The sequence below is a fragment of the Gymnodraco acuticeps genome, unplaced genomic scaffold, assembly GCF_902827175.1.
Source record: "Gymnodraco acuticeps unplaced genomic scaffold, fGymAcu1.1, whole genome shotgun sequence".
NCBI lineage: Eukaryota > Metazoa > Chordata > Actinopteri > Perciformes > Bathydraconidae > Gymnodraco > Gymnodraco acuticeps.
The window spans coordinates 5,676,219-5,702,325 of NW_022990042.1; the positions used below are offsets into that span (position 1 = coordinate 5,676,219).

Sequence of the window (26,107 nt, forward strand, 5' to 3'; positions counted from 1 at the left end):
AAGTGTGGGCACCCCTGCTCTAGAAGGACCCTTTTTTTTATCTTTGCTTCCTGGTTGAGTAGATTTCACCTTTCCTAGAGTGTTTACTTATTACGCCTTCTGTAAAACTCTTGAAACATATGGCCAGAACTAGGATAAAAAGGCAAAAGCAGGAGGGGCTGAACTTGAGTCTTAAGTATAACATCAGTTATTCACTGTATGCCTTCTTTTCTTTTGATGGAGACTTTCAATCTCATACCTCTCCTCCATCCAATTTCTCTCTCAGCGCTTTCACTTCTCAAACTATAATTGCCACTATATTTGACTCTCTCCACTCCCCCTCCATCTGCCGCTGTCTGTTCTCACCCCCATGTCTGGCACCAACCGACTGCTTTCTGTCACATCGCAGCCACCAACATCCTTACAGTCCAATAGACGTGTCTGGACTGCTGTGGGGGGGGGGTCAGGCAGCAGCTGGGGAGAGCGCAGGAGACACCGACTGCCTCCAAACTCTCCCAGGGCGGAGGTGACTTACAGCAGCCGGTCTGGCAACCGCCCGCTAAATACTTGTAATCCAGTTAGCCCGCCTAAAGTGTCCAAATCAACCGACCATGTGGCTTAATTAAGAACACTTTGAGTATGCTAATGTGGTTGTGTGTGTGTGGTTGTGTGTGTGTGTGTATCTTTGTGTAACTACTCACCAACTAAGAAGCAGTTTTGTGTTGAATTTCATCATTGTCTTTGCTTCAATCTGCATCACCATGATACAATTATATATCAGTTAATGAACAGAAAGAAGAGACACAATTGGGATTAGCCAGATGATCTTTTGATAAAGTGAGATATACGGAGAGGAAAGACATCTGGACGTTGATACTTAATACTTGAAACTGAATAAGACCCTAACACCTCCCCAGACTGACAAGCCGCCATGCTTTTTATTACCCAATTGTGCGTTTTATAATGGACGCACAAACCGGCAATCTTTCAGAAAAAGTTGCTGGGTGGAGCTCTTTTACTCTTTTACTCATTGTCATAAAAGATAGATAAAAGATAGATAAAAGATAGATAAAAGATGCTTACTTTTAGAAATGATGTTATGCCGACAGAAGCCCTAACTAATGCATGTGGTATTGAAACCAGGTTCAGGACATGATGACTCTAGAGTTCTTTTCTGAGCAGTTTTTGAAAGGGTAACAGTCAAGAGTTATGTGCTGATTTATTTCCACCCTGCTTGAGCGCTGCTGTCAGCATGTCTCCACCTGCGCACCATGCGTTGTGTTGGGAACATGCTGGAGGTGACTTATCCTCCACAGTAGGGACTTCACACATGCCTGCTTCCTCCAAAATAAACCAAAGCTCTCAACTTTAGCTAAGAAAGTTCGAACCATGCCCCTCTCAACCAAGGTTATTAGATTATAACGAGGTAAAGCATTACATAATATTAATGCAATCTCAAGATTCCTCTGGGAAGACTATCTCACTGAAAGAACACTAAATCTATTTAGCCGCTTGCAGCTCCATCACTGATATTAAACGGATGAGATCTGATTACACTGATAGAACAAGCAGCTGATCCCACTGGTGTGTCATAAAGCTTATCACAGTAAAAACAATGTGTACTGAGCCTGAGGATCCACAATGCTTATTAAATTAAAGCTCACGATTGAATTGTTCATGCATGCTTCAATAAAAACAGCAGTTTTTCCTTTAATACGTTTCCTTCAAATAAGGAAGTATTTCCTATTTTCATTGATTTTAGTCTGAAAATAAATGTTTGCATGCATATGAGTGCAGCTGAAATAGTTAAAATACTAAAAGGAGTTGTTGAAGTGATAGACGAAGCACAAAGCTAAAGGTTGAAATGACAGTCATTTTAGAAACCTATTAGAGTTTAAGTGTCCAAATAAGTGTAGTTAAGAGTTGAGTATGTGTAATTAAGGGTTTTGTGTCATCAAAGTTGATCAATTGTTTTGAAGGTGAAATCTTCAAAATAAATGAATGCAGGTTTGTGGATTGCAAAAAATATATCAGTTGAATGTCAGCTGAAGTACAGTATAAGCACTTAAACGATTTTTGAAAGTTTTGTGGCACAAAGGATACAAGTACGTTTTTGATCAATATGTGACTTGGCAGTAGAGGAACTCACAGTTAAAGGATAGGACATCTAAGCAGTAAAACGTGTTAAATCAGTGGAAGCCAGTAAAGCTGAACCAACGTTTTTAATGATCCCTTTTCACTCCTCCATGGTTTTGCTAAAACCAAAATTACATGTGTGAAACCAACCTCCCACCATAGTTCAGACTGAATTGATAACTATTTCTTCAGAGCCAGCCTGTCCTCATTAACCAAATGTACATGGTTTACCCCGGAGCCTTTTTCAGGCCTCATGCTCGAAAATGAAATTCCCAGAACAATTGACAATAACTTCACTTCTAAAAGAGGTCAATTAATAATCTTTTTTCTCAAAGCAATGTGAGTTGGATGTAGAAAAGTCAGAATCAATATGGCATTTTTTTATTTTAAAGTAAATTCAGATTGAACATATTCAAAAAATGTTAATTATAGTGTCCGTCCAAAAAAACCTGATTACTTATAGTGAAAACCACCCTTGAATGATGGGATAGTAGACTAAAAGCTTTAGGAATCCAAACTATAACATAATAAGTACCCTGTATCAAGATTGATGCAAAACAAGTGACATTTGACCTTTTTAGAGAGGTTTAGAAAAAAAAAAACACTTCTGTGGTCATTTGGGTGCATTTTCCATATCTATGGCCCCCCTTGGTCGATGTTGATGATTGACACCTCTTTTTAACCGTTGGAGCCAATAGAATCGAGGGGAAGTTCCTAAAATCCATCTAAACATTACCCATTGGTGAATAGAGTGATGCGTAGCCAGAATGCCCAAAACCGGAAGCTGTCATACACTCTCGTTGTCACAATCTTATGAAGGACCCAAATGTAGCACTCGAGAAACCAAGGAGTATTGGTAATGTACTGTATTAGTAATAATACCAGAGCAGAGGGATACCAGCAGAACAGTATCAGCCGGATGAAGTGCAGGCAAACGAACCAGAGGACAGCAGGCAGAAGGTGAGTCAGGGCAGGGCAGAGGGTCAGGGAGCAGGCGAGGCGGTCAACGTAGGTACAGGCAGGGTCAGGGAACAGGCAGAGCAGGCAGGGTCGGAACCGGGTAGGCAATCTGGTAACAAACGTGTGAAAGACTAGCATGAAGGCAAAGTACGATCTGGCAACGGGTGTGTGTCTGGTGAGTGTTTAAATAGTGGCAGTGAAGCTAATGGGTGCAGAAGAGAAAGAGAGTGAGCAAAAACGTGGGTGTGGTTAACAGGTGAGACAGGTGAATGGGAAACTAGTAAACTACTGGTGAATGATGGAGCAGACTGTGACACTCGTACCTAATATGAAATCTCCGTTATTGACATAAATATGAAGATGGATTATCAGTAATCATTTCAAAGTGACACAGACACAATTAATTAACCTATGGATTAACCTTCAGCTGCGTTGTTATCGTTTTAATGCCATTGAACGCAACTTTTGATCAGAACAACAGCATAGGTAAGAATTTCTCCCGGGTTTGCTCCGTAATGCTACGTGGTGTGATGTGTGGTTTTGCTTCCCATGTCGCGAGTTCTGATCGCTCAGTGATGATACTTATATGTCTGGAATCTGTGGAATCTCAGCTTGCCAATCGATATCTTTGTGCAGATACGATAAGTAATAAGGGTATTTTACCTTGAGTTCTGTGCTAATTGCGTTAGCATTTTTCCGCTCAGGGCTAATTCAGAGCCTTTGTTATTACCCTTATGTTCCGTTTAGCTAAACATTGTTAATATTGTCGGAAAGCTGAGTTTCTTCCCGTTAAGTGAGTATGACACATTCATAGTTTATTAAATGTTAAGAAGCCCTCAGACGCTGTTTCTTGCAAGATGTTGCGTTTTGCCCACACCCGCGGGGCCGTGGGGTTTAACTGGTGGCACTGGAAGCAATAATAGGCAAGCAATCTTCATGCTCTTATTTAGCTTGTTTGGCAAATAAGAACCAATCGAAAGGTATACTCTTGTGCAGTGGTTCTCAACTGGTGGGTCGCGGACCCGTTTCAAGTGGGTCGCAGATGTGTGAGTGAAGAAAACAATTTTTTGAAAAAATAAATATTTTTAAAAAAAAAATATTTGGGGGGAAAAAAGTCAAACTTGTATTTTGAAGGCCCGTTTTTCTAACGCTGTGCATGCAGTAGGCGTTGGACTGGAAGTACCGGAGACCATGAACGGTTTTGAAAACTTCTGTCACGTAGTGATCATCTTCTCAATAAAACATCTTTGCTGATGTTTTTTCGAGTCTTCTGGCCAATCAGAATCAAGATTGTTGCCGGAAGTCCCCACGGAGAATAACTTTGCGGTATAACTATTCTTTATACATCCATAGGTACAACTTCAGATAAAAATGAACACATAATGAAATATGACCCCCAGTTTGATGATTGACAGGTCACAGAACAATGGGGGCTATCTACCCTTCCCCACAATTTAAAGTAATTCATACAGACTATCTCCTCTTTGCTCTTCTCTCTGTGTGGAGCAGCAAGTTCAGCTGTCAGAACAAAGTAAAAAACAAACAATGGCATAAAATATTATTAATATGTCGGGTAGTAATAGATTTATTTATTTTCTTCTCAGAGTGTACCAGAATGGGTAGTTTATATGTTAGTATTTCAAAAAATCCCCCCAGACCCCCTTTCTGGGGTTGGGTTTTCAGTGGGCCTTTTTATGTTATGCAGTTCAGCTTTGATCCATCATCTCATTAAACCTTATTTAAAAGCATACTTTAGTTCTGTGAAGGGATATAAGTGATATATGCACTGTACTTCACTTTAAATAATAATGTATGCTGAAAAGAGTATATTTTACTGTACGATTTTTTGTTGATTAGATTTGAGTGGTTCAAAATGTTGGGTCGCGATCTATTGACTAAGGAAAAACTGGGTCCCGAGGCCTGACCAGTTGAGAACCACTGCAGTCTTGTGTGTACTTCAGTTTGAGTGCAGGAAAGAAAATACATTCTTGAGATTAAAAAAATTGCATGCAAATGTTCAGGTTCATATTTGTATTTTGTGCCTCTGCTCTGACATGTCTCCATGCTTCAATGTTCAAAAAGCTCTTTATTTGTCTCAAACTGCCGGTGCTGCAGCACTTCTTTTCACCCTCTGTCTGAAACCAGAGCCCAGTCGGCTCTGATTGGTTAGCTGGCCGGCTCTGTTTAGCCTATCGCATACAATGTGTTGGAGTGCTAGCTAATAGAAGTGCAAGTGTTATATTGTGATGTCACTATGTTACGGAAGAAAGCTAATGAATCCACCGGAGGCATTTCAGGCAGGGGTTTGAATGCCTGCCACATTTTCATATCTGGCAGGCATTCAAAGCAGTTTGTTTGCCTTTTTCAACTTTCAGGAGTGTGTCATTCAACACACTTTCCAGAATAAACCAAACAATGGGTTTTCTATTGATGTATTCTCTTTGAAAACTACTAACAATACTAAAAACTGGATTGGCTGGATGTTAGGACTCTGCTTCACCTGTCCATCACTGTGGACACATCATCCAAGACTGTACCAGCTCCTGTCTGAAGCCTGCTGGGGCCCTGACATGATTCTAGATGAGGACATCATATATAACCCACGATGCAGCCATAACCCGAGAATGGAAGTAACTTTGTGCTTTCCTTACCCAGGATTCTTTGCTCAAACTTTAATAATCTCCTGCCTTAAACACTGCAACACCAACAGCAGTCAGTTCTTTTTTTAATAGAGCTGCTGCCATTCAACTAACAGTATCTAGTGCTCTAAATTCGACCACTACCAGTTTCATTCCCCATTTCTGTACCATTCCCTCATTGTAAGACAGGTGAATTGCCTTTAATAAAGCCTACAATAGAACAAAGTGTTTTGTTCATGTTTCTCCAGAGGTGCGGCACACAGATTACCCATCTCCTGCGCTTCACACACCATTATTCATCCTGTTATATATGACATGCTGTGATTAAAATAGATGGCTTTGACTAAAGATAGGACATTTCTACAGCAGATGTCAGTGTGACAACAGCTTGTCTACTCCCACAGACAGTCACATATTGAAAGCATGCTCTTAATGTCAATTTCAGTGTCATCTGGAAGAGCAAAAGTCTGTGTAGCAGAAAACCACAGAACACACAATCACTGTCGTATCTTTCCGTTTCAGACAGGCACACTTACACAGCGTTATAATGGCAGCAGTGTACATTACAGAAAAGGATTCAGAAGGCTATGCAAGGTGTTTTTGCAGGATTATTTGTCCTCTTGACATGATATTTAAAGATGCCCTATTATGTTTTGGAGTTTTCCCTTTCCTGTAGTGTGTTATATACGTTTCTGTGCATGTAAATGGTCTGCAAAGGCTAAAATCCCAAAGTTGAACTCCCACACACAGAGGGTGAACAGAGGTGCTGCATTGAAGCATGTCAAAGAAGAGGCACAAAATACAATTATGAAACCTGAAAGGATGTTTTTTGTGCTTTGCAGTAGAATTGTTATACAACCAAAGCATAATACGATTTTCAGGTATTTTGATTCTATTATTCAAATGGTACTACATGTCAGACAGCATGGTGATGTTTTTAAAATTGCATTTTTTTAGAAATTGCAGTTTGAATGGGCCTTCCAATTTCCTGTTCTGTTGGCTGAGTGGCCTTTCTATACGTCAACACTTTCTTTGGGTTTAGATTGATTAGCTTCTGTGTGTTTATAATAAAAAGTGCCCAAGAACAGCCACAATGCATCAGCAATAATCCCTCAAGAATAGGCCTGATTCTGAGTGTGTCAAGTGGTCAAAATCCAAATTGCTGTTCACATAAGACTGCTGGGCATAAGTGCAAGAGAAACAGCTTTAAAAGTGCTGCAATGCACACATTAAAATGTCATTTAGCGATCAATCATTCCATCATCACAATTTGATCCATCAGGACCAATACAAATGATTGCTTTTTCTGTCAATCATGTGGGCCAGCGGGGAACACAAGCTGAAATTGGCTTACATACTGTACTGTCTGCCTTTTTTCAGAAGACAAGTTTGACACAGTGAGCAAAGCAACGTTTTAAATTATTTCTGTCAATGGTTGAATTCCATTTAGCTTTTTTTCTTTTCATGGGAGGAACACTTATTTTTCATTCCTTTTTCATTATTTAGCACTTTCAATGTGAATCATTTAACCAAATCCTCTATAGTTTTTCTGCCCAAACAGAATATAGCAAAAGCACTACGCTCGAACAAATAACCAATTTCAGCATTTCCTAACAGTTATTATGAAAAAGTTGTTGGCAACCAGTCCGCTGTTTCTAACACCTTATTGCCCACTTTGTTCTTCAGGTAGTCGCTAAGTTTGTCTGTTATTAAGTACAGGACAGGAAGGTAAACAGGACTATAACAAGGTGATTCTAATTCATGAGTTTTGAAAAATAACATTGACCATAATACTGCATTCACATGATACGCAATTTGCTCTTTGAGTTTGGTGTCAAAAGGTCAGTCAATTGAAATCATTTCAACTTTTAGCACAGTGCTAGGTGACCATTTTGAGTCCGCCTAGTCGCAGACTATTGGGCAATACATAAAAAATAACTAAAACAGTCACCCAGCAACCACCAATTTATATTTTTTAAGATGAGTTAATTGCCTACAATAAAGCAAAGTGTAATTTTCTCGTGTTTCTCAAGAGGCACAACACACAGTTTAGCCGTATCTTCACACACCATTATTCATCCTCAGAACACTAAATCACTGCTGTATCTTTCCCTTTCAGACAGGCACACTTATACACAGTGCAGTGTACCGTACGTACAATCGATCTTCTTAAACTATATTTCTCAGACAAGTGAACTATTGTGGCTGCGTGAAGAATGACCTTACTTGTTCAGTGGAAGTGGTTGAAGTACAGTGAGTGACCTTGTTGTTGCACCATAATGTACTTTGGGGATTGTGTAGGACTGGAAGGTTACAAATATATTGGTGGTTTCTGGGCTGACAGTTGTCAGTTGGACATTTACAAGGGTTAAGTGTTGGAACATTTCTTTTGCTGGGCACAAATTGAAAACGTATAGTATGTGAGACTGATACAAGACAAGCAACGTGCACATATGGACAAAGGGTAGATGCAAATCAAATGTGTGTATGCAACCACAATCTGAAAAGCTTTTCTATTTCTAGGCAGTTCATTTTAGTTTCAAGACTCATTTTAACAACAGCACACTGGCCAGATGATCTGTCTGAATAACTGAAAGCCTGCCAGATGTCTCAAGAGCAAACAATGATTCTTCTGTCATCACAGAAGGGAATAAGACATTGAACATTTTATGAAGTCAGTGAAATTCTGTGAAGTTATTCTCTCTTGACCAACATTTCTCATCAAACAGTTCTTGACAAATTATTTTCATCTCGCCTATCCACATTTTGTTAGCATCAGGGCTTCTTTGGACTACTGCCCATCATTTGCAACTCCATTTCAAGCTGTTACAGTGTGCAGCTAAAGACAAAAAGAAGGGACTGCTGCTCTCAGTTCACTGCCTGCTCAGAGTCAATCATCAAAATTGACTTCCTGTCACATATTCATGCTCATCACCAAGCTTGTAGTCCTATCGTTTTCACAAAATGCTGCCACAGATTTGTGCTGTCACATGGACTCGACACAGCTTTTAGTGACTGATGTTTAGCATATGATACATTTTCTGTGGAAGGGCAATCAATTAGTAAGCTAGTTACCTTTCAACAGCTACCCAGCCTTTAATTGCAATCATTCATCTGTTACTTCACATTTTATCAATTTGTCTGTGATCTCTGCCACCATTTATTTCATCAGAGCAAAGGTTGAAGCTATTAGCAACCTATTTTTTAGAGTTGACACAGGGAGAAAGTGTACAGAGTGAAAAAAGAGCAAGAACTTTGCTTAGCCGAATTGGAGGTGACCTTTGCCAAAAAGGAACAATTCTTAAAACTTCACCAAATATAATATGACACCAAAAAAGCGAGAAAAAGACTACAAGTTTATCAAATGGCAAGTGGCAAGCCGTGTTTCATGACCTGTGTAATGTTGTTGGTGAATGGATGTGCTAGGGAACTGATTTCCATGAGCAGGTGGTTTTCGCCGACATTCTACAGCGTCCGGGTAGCGAGATAATGCGCTGATATACTGTATTCAGAACCATGCATGAAAAAGTAGAGCATGCACAACATGGCACTAAATTAAGCTTTTGGCAAGAAACATTTTTTAGACATATTGGCTGCTACTAGAATCTAAAGTTTGTTTTTCAATTTGTTTGTTGAGTTTATAATTGACATCTCAAGCAAACAAGCCAAAAATCTAATCATTTCCTCAGAAGCTTTTTAAAGCATGTTTCACCTTCTGTGTGCTGCCAAGTTAGAAATTGAATGGCAGCAGGAGTCAAAACAGATTCAATTAGTCCTACTGGCGTCTGTGTGATGGTCAGTTAAAATTGTATTTAACTAATTTGTTTACCGTTTTAGAACATTTTTGTTATTGTTTTGTACGCATATACCAAGTATGTAGTGCTGTGATGTTGGATATTACAAGGGACTATGATAAAAGCAAAATCATTTGATGGTGTGTTTTTTATTATATTAGCTTTCCTAAAATGAAATGTTTTTCTTTGCTAACAGTTTTTCAATATTACTACTAATATGATATCATTAGATTCTTGCCTATACACAGCCCTGATAAAGAGTTTATTTCAAAAACCAAAATCACAAGAGTGTAAGGAACCACAAAGCAAATCCTGACATGTATTTTCTAAAATCGATTGCTTTTACTTGTTGAGTATTATATAACTGAAGGGAATTATGGCTAGATGCTTACTATTACCCCTTAATTTCTGAGGACAAAACAGTTGCTATATCTCAATGTGGATATTTCCCATCGTACACTGTCATGCACTGTGAACACTTTTGCAGTGCGTACATTTTGACCGTGTTCAGCCAAAATGTTGATCATCGTTCCTGGACAAAGTATTTTGTAAGTGCACCATCCACCGTCTCATAGTGCATTTTGCCATACTTTGCATTGTGACCAACGTATGCAAAAGACAATTCGGAAAACAATGTGTATATTTTGTGCAGTACCTAATATATATGTTTTAATCCAATGAGCAGGGATGTACGAGTTGGCGTTTTTTTTCTTCTGCTACATTCCCGCAATGCTTAAAGTCATTTTGTTGATGTCCAGTATGAGTTTCCCTGTTTGCTTTCTGTGTGTCTTTATACAGCTTTCAATGTCTCCCTTCAACTCGCCTGACCTCCACTCATGCATTTTATTTCCTGGACTCCTCGTGGCGAAAAACCTGTATGTCAGAACACATTGTGTCATTGCTAGCTCAATGAAGTCTGATTCCTCATCCTCTCTCTCCCTCACGTTCTCCAGGTGAGCGGGATCAACGCATCGGTAAGAAGGAAGCGTGAGCAGCGCGTGCTGTTCATGGTGGTCGTCATGGTGGTCTGCTACCTTTTGTGCTGGCTCCCGTACGGCATCATGGCCCTGCTGGCCACCTTCGGGTCGCCGGGCATGGTCACCCCCGTCGCGAGCATCATCCCATCCATCCTGGCCAAGACGAGCACCGTCATCAACCCGGTCATCTATGTCTTCATGAATAAACAGGTGAGAGGGTGGGGGGGGGGGGGGGGCTGATGTCAGTGCTTTTTATCTTTCACTGTCACGCAGCAGCAGGCGGAGGTCATCCTACCTACAGGCCAGACATCTTGTTTTCACGTTGGTTTGATAAAACGGTAACGAGTCATTGTTTTATATTTCAATCTGTTATGCCAGTGCCTTTGTTTCTACTGAATAATCTAAATGCTGAACCTGTGTTTATGAATGAGGAATAAGAAGTTGGTTTCCCACATTTGAATCTGGCTATTTGAGGAAAAAGGCTATCAATCAGCATCACCAGGCAGCTAATGACATCAACTATTCAAGAAGAAAGGGATGGGTCCTCCTGTTTGTTTGTTGTTGCATCTCAGGCCATGTTGGACAAATCTAATATAGTCTTTAATAACCTTATACAAGACTTTCATGTGATTTCAACCAATTCCCATTACTTTTGTTAAACCAGAGGGGGCATTTGCAATGTCATGAAGCAATATATACTCTGAAGTGGTGATTATTGTCTCAAAGTTAGTTTGAATTAGCCTTTTCCCATGCCCACAGACAATATGAGATCACTTGGAGATTAAGTGTTTGTAAATAAGAGCTCCTATTTTCCCATAAGAAGCCCAGGACTATTTGTACTTGCGCTACAACTTAGTTGGGGGTAAAACTTTCTGGAAAAAATAAGTGTCACCCATAAATGTGACATTGGGTTTATCACTAACATTGGCAAATAACTACTCAACATGTTTTTTTCCCTCTGAAGTTGTGTGTTCCCTTGTTATGTGATGTTCAAATAAAAACTCTGCTTCCAATCAAGCATTTCAAGGATGTATTCTTAACATCAAGACAAATTGCTTATTTCATTTCTGGTATAGTTAGAGGACAATACCACTCTCATATCTCTTGAAGAAAGCTAAAGTTAGCGGCCTATTAGCTTAGCTTAGCAACAAGCGGAGTTTCCTGGAAACTACTTCACGAAATAGTTCGGCACAAAAAAACATGCAAAACAGAATCATTTGTACATTTTTGCTTTTGTGCCTATTAAACAAATAAAATGTTACGCGTAGATGAGCTCAACGGAGCCAACTAGCTTTTCCCGCATATGCTAAGCTAAGATGCTAACTAACTCGTCTTTTCATAAGACTGTAACACTATCATGAGTTGAATCATAGAGACAAACTTGTAGGGTTGTTAGCTTCTAATGCCACTGGTTGAGAACCCCATTGATTATAAACTAGATGTACATAGATACTAAATAATAGATTAAGGTCTGGGGGACACAACGCCTCTGTATTGAACTAATTAATGACAACAGACCTATAAAGTGGTATCACATTTATTGTGCAACTCTGGCATGTTCGTGTTATTTAATTTGATCCGTAGACTGATGGAGACAAGCATCTTTCTGTTAAGTGACTCTGTCTGAGCCTTTTTATTTAGCAATTTGACGTTCAGTCAAGACACTAGGTAAGAGTCCAGAACAGTGGTTGAGATTCTTCTAACTCAAAATCAGATTTGGCTTTTTCTAGCAAAGGTCTTTGGTGAATTCAAATCAGATTTAATGAGACACTTCGCCAGGAGGAGTACCGATGCAGTTTGGCCCCAAAAGGATCAACTTTAAGGGCAGGTTTTGTTTGATGGATAACTCCAGTTACTTTTAACTACGCCTTGATTTCCTGGAGTCTCTATCATTATGATTAATTGTGTTTAAAACACTTGCTTCACTGTAGAGCTTTATACACAAGCGGTTTGTATTTCAAAACACATTTTCTACATAAATGGATTGATTTATAGATATATTCTAGCTTAAATAGCTCATGTATCACATGTTTGTATTGTTTACCAAGGCTGAAATACCAACAGTAGATCTGAAGGACATAGCTCGATGAAAAATATATTTATGTTACATAAAATCATGGAATCCTAGTTTGACTTAAAGTGTGAGTGCATGCAGTATTAGGGACAGTGAAGTGGCGGTATGACCGAACATTTTTCATTGTATATAATAGAGCAGGGGTCGGCAACAGGCGGACCGCGGTCCGGATCCGGACCCAGACGCCGACCTATACGGACCCGGACCTATAATCAATACATTAATAGGGGATTTCAATTTTGACTGGGCGATTCTATTTTAACCGCTGCCGACAGGGGGCGAAAGAGACGAGTGAGCGATACAGGGAGAGAAAGACAGAAAAAGAGACGAGACAGCGGCAGAGAGGAGCGGAGAGGAGAGTGAGTGAAGAGAATAATTAGCGATACAGGGAGAGAAGCGGAGAGGAGAGCGAACAGGCGTGTTAGCAGCGACAGGGAGAGACAAATAATTACACATGGCGCTCTCCAAGAAGAGGAAAGTGGACAGTGAGAACCAGTGCTTGAATTGGGCCGGTACTCACCGGTACGACGCAGTACCGGCACTTCTGATTTTTACCCATGTGGTACCGGCACTTCTTACTGAGTACCGGCAAGGTGCCGGTGCTCGGCACGTCATGACGCATGACAACAAATATTTCCAGCCGGCGGCATCTCATGACGCATCTCATGACGCATCTATGACGCGCCGCAGCGATAGACTAGAGCAGAAAAGACATCACATAACGTTAGCATTTCGAAAATGTTAGCGTGGCTTAATAATAGTGCGAAAAGACAGCGGTTGTCGCCGAACAAGGATTCCCTCTCTCCTTTCCTGCTGAAAGATGGTGAGTGTACTCAGGGACGAGGAGTCATTTAACCAGCCGCCAGTAGGAGTCAGGCTTTACTTTCTTTTATATCCATAAAGAAAAAGTAAATCTGTTTACAGTTGTTTCATATGGATGTTGAGAGGTATCCATATATCTCTTCATTTTGCTCTCAAAGTGCACCAGATTGATGCATCTAACTTCAATATTTAAAAAAAAAAATCTTCCCGTACAGTACAGTGAGCCTTTCTAAAATATACAGTAAAGAGACAAACCCACCAGCATTATAGGATATACTATGACTTTGAGCCAAATACTTGTTTTTGGGCTGTTTAAATAAATTGACTTGAAACCGTTGCTGATTTAGAGTACTGGCACCTTTTTTATTCCAATTCAAGCACTGGTGAGAACAGAGCTTTTAACCCTGAGTGGACGGACTCATTCATGTTCATCCTGCCCACTGGGAGCACAGAACCAGTGTGTCTCATTTGTTCAGAGACCGTGGCGCTCATTAAAAGTGCCAAAACGCTACTATGAGACAAAACACAAAGTGTTTGACCAAACATTCCCTCTCAAGTCAGAACTGAGGTCACAAAAAATAAATATCGTTCCAGGGCAGGCTAACCGAGGCTAACCAATGAGCACCTACATGTGTATGAGAATGGCCCTGACACCATTTCAGCCCAGATTTAAACTCCTGGCAGGACAACAAGCTCAAGCTCAATTCTCGCACTGAATTAAAAGAAAGTGAGTGAGGGACTGCAATATAAGAGGGAAAGAAAGAGAAACTTTAAAACTGTTCAATTGTTATGATGTGTAAAGACTGATATTGTTCTATAATCGGCTGAAACTGTTAAGTCATGATGTGAAACAGTTAACAAAGAAAAAGGGAAACTCAAGCTGCTGCTACACTTTATTTTATTTATCTAAAATTAAGCACTTTTAAGATGCACACATTTTCAAAAGCTATTTTATTTATGTTCTCTATTTATTTTTAAATGCAGCCCGAGAGGAACATTACACATATCCACAGTATTTACTGTATATCTGCAGAGTTCAATGTTAACTGACAATAAATATTGTTGTTTTTGAATTGTACTTTCTTTATTTGATTGGCAGTCAGTTGTTAATTACATGCAGATGTTGATAAAGCTACAGGCTACTTCAATATCACACTAATTCATAAAGCAACTTAGACATTTTGTTTGGCACAAACGTATAAAATAGAGAATCATAATTTACAGTTTTTCACTGTCGTCCTCATATCCTTTTGGGGTTGGAAGAAGATATTGTTTATTTAAAGTTAAATGCATCTGATACACTCTGGGGGCCAAATGAAGAGGATAGAATTTAGGGCTCTAGTAAACAATGTAATTATATTATTAACTTGTTTGTATAATTACAAGTTTGATGACACTGTAATATAGTCATACCGACAAACCGTGTTTTGAAACTAATCTGATGGGTGGCCATCATTGCCGTAAACCTCACTGACGACAGTCCCAACAAAAGCTTCTCCCTACCCAGATTAAGAGTTCTAGCTCTTCACAGTCTAGGTAATAAGACTGTAAACATATTTATTTTTCTGCGGCTGTAAAAGACCTGATTCTCTGAAAATGTTACATATTTTATATGACAAAAAGACAACAATTCCCATTACAAATCATTATATACTAACTCATGTGGAAAATGTGAGTAATGGAGAGGCCCCTGGGTCCCCCTAAGGGGTTAATCCGACCCTTTTGTTTATGCACTTCCTCATTATCTTTCCATTGTGTTTTCTCCAAGTTGGTTTTGCTTTATTGTTAAGCATGCATTAATTAGTAGAACAGCAATATCCACAATCATTTCTGAATATTAAAGCAAATACATTCACTGCAGCAATTTTTTCTATAATGACTTGCTGGCCTCAGAGAATATGGGGCTCCTGTTTGTGTTTATACAGCCCAGGTGTGATAAGAACAGCTGCAAACATGTCTGCAGGTTCTACTTGTTATTCCCAACGGGGAGTTTACACCAAGAATTCTCCCTGCCGACAGATTGTATGACCTGAATGCAGCATTGCAGTCTACAGTACTGTTGAGTAACTTGTAAAACATAAGCAGTGGTTACTCGAGAATTTGATTTTGGGTTTAACTTCTCTAGAGTGATGAAGTGGAATGTGAACATAATCCGGCCACATTATGTGTGGCTTGATATTGAGTGGGAAAAAGGTTGATAAATGGTGTGAGAATGGGTCGGCGGATAGCATTTCTCCACGATCTCAACTCGTCTATTACCGACGTCCAGGACGCTCTATGCAAGTCTATGGGACTCCCTGATAGTTGATTTTCGACGCTAAAGGTCCCCCCAGTGCGCTTGAAAATAACGCCAAGGGATCCTGACATAACGTCAATATAGGACGAGTTAGGAGTGAGAATGTGATCAACTATGCATTCATTAGGACGATCACCATTTTTTGTTTGTACCTTGTGTGTTAAAGGCGCCATATTGTGCTCATTTTCAGGTTGATATTTGTATTTTCTGCCTCTACTGTGACATGTCTCCCTGCTTTAATGTTCAAAAAGCTCTTTATTTTTCTCATACTGCCTGTGCTGCAGCACCTCTTTTCATCCTCTGTCTGAAACCAGATCCCAGTCTGCTCTGATTGGTGAGCTGGCCGGCTCTGTTTTGATTGGTCAACCGCTTAGAGACGTCCACTAGAAGCGAGAGTGTTACATAATGATATGATTATGTTACAGAAGTAAACAAAGGAGTCCAATGGAGGTGTTTCGGGCAGGGTTGGGGGGTTTGCGATGAAAATGTCTCTGCGAAACTTTTGGGATTTTAATAATAATATTTTATCTTATTAGATGCATGATTTCTAACATACTGTACAACCACAAGAACATAAGCTTATGCATGCATTAGATGTCAACGATTTTTTTGGTTTGTAACTGGTGTCTTGTACTTTTTATCTGGCGCTCAACTTCGAACTCCTTTAAAAGGTATAGACAAAAGGTCATTAGATGAATATGAGCTTCAACATTTGAAGTCGAGATCAATTATGAAATGATTAATACCAGTCAAAAACACAACTGCAGCTGACTGTAACTAGACTTTGATGAGTTCCTCTCTGAAGTAAAACTCGTTGTACCGAGCAAAACAAAGATTAAGATGCTTTGTTCCTTTCTGAAGCACTTTTCATCATGGTGAGAAAAATAACAGTAGAAATCCCACTGCGGTGCACTGATAAAACTTGTCTCCTCAATGTAATCTTCATCATCTCATTCTGTTCTTTTGAAGTGCTGTGTAAGCTTTTATAAAGTATTATCTCCAGAGTCAGTCGGAGGGATTTGATGTACTTTACAGAAAATTACATTTGGTACTGTATATTGGAGAGTTAATCTGATCACAGACTCCAACGTGTTTGCTTTGACTTTTAAACTTTCCTCACTGATTCACTGCAGGGAGTTATTTTATTCTAAAGTTGGAAAACAATCGCATAACTACAACCAATTCCAGATTTTGCTCCGTCATGTTGAGGTCCAAGAGTCAATTGCACACCTGTCTGTTCCGTCTCACACTCCTTCCTACTAACGCCACCTGCCCCTTTGCACACTGACCTCACAGGGACGGTTTGCAGCCCACACATCATCGACCTCATGACAGCGTGAGAAAAAAAGGACACTGAATGTCCTGTATGTCATTTTCAGTCTTCAATTCCTCCCAGCCCGTTACTATCGAAACTGTGAGTTGAGGCGAGTTGAAGACTAAAAATGCTGTACAGATACAAGGAACAGCTGCTGTGGAAGGGTCCCATCCACAATGAACCGTGGAGAACATGAAGTGTGAGGTGAATGCACTGTATTATGGGTACATTTACACTGAATCACCTTTTGTTAATGAATGAATGAATGTGTGAATACATGGTGGATTATGCTGTATGTCAACGGAGACCAAATGGCAGCTTCTCTGACAAAAACTGTTGCAAATGTGTAAGTCATATATAATGGTTTTACATTCAAATGGTGTCTTTGAGAAATGTTTTAATGGTTACAGCTACAGTTCACTGTACAAATGTATTTTTTGTACTCTTATTTTAGTAAGTACTATGAGTTTAGCTATATAACTTTTTAGAGCAGCTTTAAAGCCAGATTCAGCCAGAGTTGATCCAGAAAGAAAAAAAACATGTCGCACCTGTATTTAAGAATATTTTTAAGATGACACTGCTTATGGTCTTGAGGATCAGTCTCATAAATGATACGTCCAACACACTGACATGTTGTATTAATTCACATTCCATTTTATTGCTGTGAATTGCCTTATCATGACTGACAGTTTAACAGGCTGTGGGATTTAACGAGTGATCTAGTCCATCACTGCACAAATAATTGATTTGGTTAAAGTTTACTACTGTTTGCATTCACTTCGCTCAAGTTCAAACCACAATTTGGGCTCCAATTGTACATCGGGCCTGCAGCTATTGATTCATTTAGTAACAAATTATTCTACCTATTATTCCTTTGAATACATCGGATTGGATACTTTCACTTTAATTAAGTCAAATAGTAAATATACACAAGACCTATGTGGAGGTATTCACACCAAAATTAAAATAGAAAGTTGGCTTTTGAAAAAAAAGGATAATTGCATTAAGGATTTTACTCAGTTTTGCTTTTCTTTTTTTTTTATTTGGCTTTTCTTTTTAAATCATTTTGGGACATGCGCACTGAAGAGACTTGCAATTATTTCCCCTAGACTTCTGCTTTCAGACGTAGTTAATTATGAAGTAATTACCCTATCCGATAATCATCCAATGCAATCATGTAATATAATACATTATTTTATATATATTAAATATTTATATATGTATATTTATATAGTCTTAAAGTTACAACCGGCCCTTTGAGTGCAACCATGATGCCGATGTGGCCCGTGATGAAATTGAGTTTGACACCCCTGCTGTATATTAATACATTAATATAAGTATTCAGTTTATTAAGTTGGAATGACTGTGCTATTTTCTACAAGAACTTCAAAAGAAAAAGAAAAAGCTTGGTGCACAGACATGTCAAAGCAGAGAAGCTTGTTGTGTGTTCTGTCTAATATATTCAGTAATTGGGAAACAAACAGTAATTCGCTTATATTTAAATAATTGTGTTGTAGTTATGCTCATTAACTGGTTGAGGAAGATCCATTTATTGCTAAGCATTATTGCCCTTCTGACTGGGAGATCACATGTTTCCACTTCATTGTGACAAAGACTTTATTAGGTTGGTTGCTTAGGGCAGTGGTTCCCAACCTTTTTTGTCTTGTGTACCCCCTGAGCCTTTTGTCATACCATGAGTACCCCCTCACTCATACGTGCTGATGATCCTTCACAAGTAGAACGTAACTGATTATTGAATGAAAATAACTTTATTTCATCTCCTTAATTTGAACATCTAATTCTCAGGCATTTTCTTAATTTTAACTTAAATCACTCAATACAAATAAATAAAAATGAATATGTTGCCTTGAAAATAAATAATATAATCAAATAAATACATATGAAATCAAAATAATCAACTTATCTTTGCTATATATATATATCTTGTAACATTTAGGCTTAAACCATGGAGCCCCTTTGAATAAGTCCCCTTTAAACAGGCATTTAAACTTTAATTCAGGAACAAAACACTTAGCAAAATAATATCCAGAATCAGTATAGGCCTAGCAGTTTCTTTTCACCAGTCATGTGAGCTTTAATGAGACACTTGAGCTTGCTTGTCTTTCATAAGCTTTGATAGTTCTGGAGGCAGTGTGGAAACAGCTGGTCTCCACATCCTGTCTGTTCCTCTGCTTGGTTTTGATGTGTGTTAAAGCTGAGAAGGTCACCTCACACAAATAAGTAGAACCAAATGGCAAAAGTTCAATCAGTGCATGTTTTCCCAGTTCAGAATATTCCTTCTCCATCACACCACAACTCAGTCAATGACTTCTCAGCATATGCCATCTTCAGACCGTGGTCTGAAGATGGCATATGCTGAGAAGTCATTGACAGATGATAATTCCATCAGAGGCTCCTGCAGCATTGCTGGAAGGCTGTTGCTGCTCTCACTCACAATGAATGAGTTCCTCACCCAATCCAGTCTTTCTGACTTATTTTCAATGTCCTGAAAATAATGGCTGAAATCAGTGCAGAGTTTGGACAGGTGTGCTTGCACCAGTTTGACCACTGGACCCCTGGCAACATCAGTGGTGGCAAGATGGGCATTGAGTAGTGGGAAACAGCTCACGTCTCCCTCATCATATTTACTCTCCCATAGTTTGAGCTTTTTTGTGAATCCTTGAACTTTGTCATACAATTTCAGGATATGTGACTCCTTGCCCTGAAGTGATAGGTTGAGCTCGTTGAGTTTGGTAAACACATCAGCAAGATATGCCAGGCGCGCCACCCACGTGTCATCCTCAAGCTGCACAGCAAGAGGATGCAGATGCTCCGTCAAGAACACAAAAACTTCATTGCGAAGTTCATAAAGTCTCAGTAGCGTTTTCCCACGAGACAGCCAGCGCACGTCTGTGTGAAGCAATAGCTGATCGTGCTCTGTGCCGTTCTCATGACAAAGAGTTTCAAACAGCCTGTGATTCAATGGCCGAGATTGGATGAAATGTATCATCTACACAGCATCATCCATAACAGCACTTAAATCAGGGCTCATCCTCTTGCTAGCTAGTGCTTCACGATGAATAATACAATGCATCCATTTAATGTCTGGATTTACCTTTCTTACGTGCCCAAAAAGTCCCTTTACGCGCCCCGTCATCTCAGCTGCTCCATCAGTACAGATGTGGCTGCAGGTTTTCCACTGCAGATCATGTTCTCTGAAGAAGCTGTCGATAACCTGGAACAATTGTTCCCCAGTTGTGTTTCCTGGCAGCGTTTTGCAAAATAAAATATGTTCGTTTATGTCCGACGCATCTTTGTAACGCACGAAGGACAGGAGCTGCGCTTCTCCACTCACATCTGTCATTTCATCCAGCTGCAAAGCGAACTGACCGGCTAGTTTTATTTTGTTCACCACTTGTCCAATTATATTAACAGACATATCATTGATCCGACGGGATACGGTGTTATTCAACAGGGGAACTTTCTTGAGTGCTTCGCAGGGGCGGATCTAGACAAATATTCATGGGGTGGCAAGAGGGTGGCAGGAGATTTTGAGGGGTGGCATCCCCTGACAGAAGTATATGCTGATTTAAATCGCAATCATATCAATCAATTAGGGGTGTAACGGTACACGTACCCGTACTGAAATTATTCGGTACGGGCCCTTCGGTTCGCTACACGTGTGTACCGAACGAATATAGCGTTAAACGTAAAAATATTGAGAACATGAACAACTTTCTGGAAGTAATCTCAGGTATATATCATAGAGCGACCAAGTAATTTCATTGGATGAGAGGCATACTATGAGAGCTGGTCACAGGGATGCGTTCAAATGTAGTCAGTAATTTGAGGAACTGTCGAAATGGCGAACGCAGATAAAGTTGAGCTGAAAATCCTACAGCATCATTGAAGTCTCCGGTTTGGGAACATTTTGGTTTCACAGTTACGTACAAGGATGACGGACAAAGACAGGTGGACCGAACCAAAGCTGTTTGTCGGTATTGTTCAACTAACATTGGTTACGCGGCTGGCAATACATCACACTCATTTGAAAAGGCATCACCCGAATGTGAATATCACCGGTACCAAAAGAAAAAAGACTGAAGTGCAAACCCAACTCCCACTAGCATGTAAGCCTCCACTACTCGCAGAAAGTTCAGACCGAGCCAAAGCTATTACAAACGCCAAGTATCCTTATGTTGCCATGTTAGCAAAGCGCTACCTGGCTGTGCTACCTCTGTCCCTAGAGAGGGTGTTCTCCACAGCAGGAGACATTGTTAGTGCCAGCAGATCTGCCATTTCAGCAAGCAATGTGGACAAGTTAATCTTTCTTTAAACAACATGAAAATACAATGACAAGCAAGTCCTAATGTCAAGCTGGCTGCTTAGGTACTAGTACAGTTCAAATACAGATTATTTCAGTTCATCGAAATGCTGCACCTTAATGTTTATTTTACTATATTTTGTATTTATTTGAATACATTAGTCACAGTTTAATAATAATAAAAAAATGTTTTTAATGTTTTGTGATCATTTTTTCTGCTGTACCGAAAACGTACCGAACCGAACCGTGACCTAAAAACGAGGTACGTACCGATCCGAAATGTTTGTGAACCGTTACACCCCTACAATCAATGTTAACTTGGAAAGCCACAATATTAATATTTTAACTCAATCACATAGGTGATATTATTGTGGCACATCAGTAAAGCCTTACATATAAGGTGGCAGACGCAATTTAATGAATTTTAACTGAACAATAACTGAATGAGTTTGTCTCACTCTTAGACCAGCAGGGGTACCAAATCTATGCAGACTGCTGCAATAAGTACATTAATTAACTGTCTCATCGATGTTTGTCTGAATTAATATGATACTATTAACAATCATATTATTCCTATCAGCTGTATAAATAAATAATAAATAATAATAAATAATAATAAATAATAATAATAATAGATTTAATTTGTTAGCGCTTTTACAGGTGCTCAAAGACGCTTTACAGATATAGTAAAGAACTGTTATGATTCACATATTCATTTATTATTGAATAAACTATATTTTTTGGAGGAGTTAATGATGAATGTTCATCAAGATGCTAGCTCACCCTCCTTCAAATTTGAAAAACAAGTAATTATATCATTATTGATATACAGTTACAACCTTGACTTTACATCAGAAAGAACAAACATTAAAGAAGTGACTAACTGCATCAGTTAGGGTTAAAAAACGTGTATTCAGATAAAACATCGCTGCAGTTATTATCCAGTGGAAGGTCCTTACCTACTGGCCTAGTTCAATCAAAGTGGTTACTTTCTGTTGGCTGGGCAGTGTAGTTTTACACACCGTCTTATTTTACTTTTTCAGGACTTAAAATTGTTTTTTGGGGGCAGATCCCCTCAAAGAAAAAAATATATACACGCATACAAGGTCATCATCTTAACAGTTTGTTATTCTCATCGAGTCATCCGTGAGCAGAGCATCAAGTTGGCATGTCTATTACAGCTGAATACGGCGATTACTATCTTGTTCAGCAAAACGCCTCACAAATGTATTAAGATCAACAGCTTTAGTGCGTTTTGATTCAATGCTGAGTACAGCCAAACTTGACATTCTCTTCTCTGTCAGTGTAGACCGCAAATACCTCATTCCTTCAGTCTACTTGAGTCCGAAACGCTTCTCGTTTTGCGCCATCCCGTTCAAATGAATTCGCCACCAATCATATTTCCACTCTCGCGCCAGGACCGGGGGAGGGGTTACATGACGTGAATCTTGTGCTGCATTCACTTGCACTCGGACATTAGAGACTTTCTCTCATAAATGTCCGATGAGCAACAACTTTTCTTTCAAAACAAAGATGCCAACTGGGGTGGCAGCTGGGGTGGCAAGGCTATTGTTTAGGGTGGCAGTTGCCACCCCATGCCACCCCGGTAGATCCGCCCCTGGTGCTTCGGCTGCTTTCTTGTCTATCATCATTTCGGCCAACGCAGTCGCTGCAGGGAGAATGAGCTCCTCAACAATAGAGTGAGGTTTTTTTTATTTAACCACAAGCAGGGACACGGCGTAAGATGCCTCGAGTGCTTTCATTGACACATTCGTGGCTTTCATCATTACTGTCTGGCTCGACTTAAATTCCGACAGCTTTCGTCTGTAAAATTCTTCACTTTTATCGACACTTCCCGAGTGTTTGGTGCTCTGGTGTCTCTGTAAATGCGCTGGCTTCATCGCACTATTAGCCAGGACTTCACCGCAAAAGAAGCACTGAGGCTGCGGTGGGTCCGCAGAAGTAGAAATTAATCCAAATAATATATATCAGGGATGCAAACTCATCAGGTATGAAAAAGGTGACAAGGATCCGAGCCCCACGGAATATCGGCTTTAAAATGAGGAATAACAGATGATTTTAGCAGTCAGAACAACTAAAGCAGCAGTGGTAATAAGAACAGAAATGCCAAAGAGTCACATCTAATATAAATATATATAAAAGCATTTATTTTAATTGTGTAGCAGTCAGTTTATAATTTTGGCAGCACTGTTGAGCATTTTGAAAATGTGTTTTCATGCCTCTGTGCAAGGCTTAGTCTTTCTATCTTTATAGCCACTGGTGTAAAGTGACTAAGTTCACAAACTCAACAAGTACTATACTTGGGTACAATTTTGAGATACTTGTACTTTATTTAAGTATTTCAATGTTTCTTTTGCTACTTTGTTCTTCTACTCCTCTACAGTTCAGAGGTAAATGGTGTACTTTTCCTCCACTACATGCATTTAATACCTTTAGTTACTTCACAGATCTGGATGAATGATGTGAAATATAACCAAGTGTTAAATCAGACTTTAGTTCCACCTGGAGTAAATCCACAAGCTACCCTGCAGTATACAAAGTCATTCAAACTAGCTGCACCTTTACCAGCGTTGAGAACACTTTCATGATCAATCATTATAAAACATATCATATATATTATTCTGAAATGGACCAATCTACACAACGACTACTTTTATTGTCGCTACTTTCACTATATTTTGATGAGAATACTTTTCTACTTTTACTTGAGGAACATTTTGAATGCAGTACTTTTACTGTAACAGAGTATTCCTACACGCTGGTGCTTCTAGTACAAGACCTGAGTACTTCTACTTTTACTGTCGCTACTTTATATATTTTGATGATAATACTTTTGTACTTTTATTTGAGGAATATTTTGATTGCAGGATTGTTCCTACATTCTGGTACTTCTACTTTAACTCAAGTACAAGACCTGGGTACTTCTACTTTTACTCAAGTACAAGATATATACTTATACCACCTCCGTTTATAGCCTATGAAAAAAACTATTAGAAAACGAAGGCTAAAGCTAACGTTAGCACATAGTGACAATGTATGCTAGCTAGCTAGCTCAACGATAATATTGCGACAGAAAAACTTTTCAGTGCACATCACGCTCTGCCGCTCTGACAGGGAGCTCTGCTCTGAACACATGAGCGGCCCGTTCTAACAGCTGTTCACCAGCGGTCCAGTCTGTGCCACAGTGACTCCGGACTAGGGGTGAGCGATACCACAAAATCTGGATTCGATCCGATACCAAGTATTTCAGGGCCAGTATCGCCGATACCGATATCGATACCGATACTTTTTTTTAATGAAAAGCGTCTTATGTACTTTCATATAAGGGAGAGCTGCATGACATGATTTTTGAGCTGAAATCATCATAAATAGACTAAATCTGAATTCATTTTCATGAATAAAGACAGGACAGTTTTTATAGACAAATACACGTTTTACTTTTGCAAATTTAAAGTGCAAACATGAAAAATAACAATACAAAGTGGCCAAAGTAGCGAACTGTCTTCTTGCACACATCACAGTTCGCTAAGTTTTAATTGCCAGTTGTGAAATTGCTCCACACAACGCTGCTCTTTCTCTCAGCCATCATGCGCGTGTGTGTGTTGCACTCGCGAGTCGCTGGCTGCTGCTGTCCTGCCCTGCTGGCTGCTGTCAGTCAGCTTGATAATCGGCGTTCAGACAGGGAGCCTCGAGGAGAAGAGGACAGCAGTGGAGAGAGAATAAAAGAGCATATACTTGTGTTCGTCTGCACATAGTTTTTTGAAGAAATTGACGAGTAGAGGAGACGAGAAAAAAAGTATAACAGTATCGATCCTATTGGCTCTAGTATCGATATTTTGAAACGTAACGTAATATCGGAGGTATCGATATTTTGGGATCGATCCGCCCACCCCTACTCCGGACCACAGTTAATATTAACGAACGCAGGTAATGTAGCTGCTGAAGATAGACCCTCATCGCGGAGCAGCAGAGCCTTCTTATACATCCATGAGCAGAGCCGACAGGCAGGAAGACTCGAGCACACAGCTCGCGCTTCATTATAATATATATAAAAAAAGAACACCATGCGTGTCATGATGGCACATAACAGCTCGCGGCCGCAGATTACTCCGGTTCCCAGACCCCCCCCCCCCATACTCCAAAAATATGTTTATTGCAGATCTACATGAATCATACAAACGACCTATTTTGGATTCAAAACGGCGAATTTCGCCGAAAAGTAACAAGTTTGCATCCCTGTATATGTTTCACTGTACTGCCTTGGTTTCAGTTTGGCCTCTTTCTTACGTTTCTCGGCGGGCTCCTCTGAACCCTGGCCTGAATCCAGAGCAAGCGGATGTTTCAGCCATTTATCCATAGTGCAGACATACCAGTATTTTTCTGGCTGCAGGTAAGCAGCTGTTTTCATTGTGGGATTTTGGCGCGGTTGTGCGTGCCACAGACTATTGTCTCCCTAGGGAAACAAATCGCGCACTATCATTTTTGACGGGATTATTTTTTTTTTTACTTGTCACCTTGGAATTCCACGTACCCCCTACAGTTCCCTCGCGTACCACTAGGGGTACGCGTACCCCCGGTTGGGAAACACTGGCTTAGGGCATGACGGAGCGGTTGGGGCATATTTGACTGCAGTTTATAAACTAGTTTTCAGAAGAACTTTAATCATCATTTGACCTAAATGGGAAACCATTTTTGGGAAATAGTTTTTAGAGCCTTTGGGATGACTTACCTCAAAGTTGAAATGCCTGACATTGTCATTAGATGATCACA

The 26,107-nt window shown here is 39.7% G+C and overlaps 1 protein-coding gene across 1 annotated transcript in view; it reads left to right on the top strand.

The window, feature by feature from the left end:
• The window catches only part of LOC117545432 (pinopsin-like), a 117,950-nt gene that overhangs the window by 82,881 nt on the left and 8,962 nt on the right, over positions 1–26,107 (top strand). Inside the window, exon 4 of the mRNA XM_034215205.1 lies at positions 10,462–10,695. Within this exon, the coding sequence (XP_034071096.1) occupies positions 10,462–10,695 (234 nt within the window). The remainder of the gene's footprint in view (positions 1–10,461; positions 10,696–26,107) is intronic.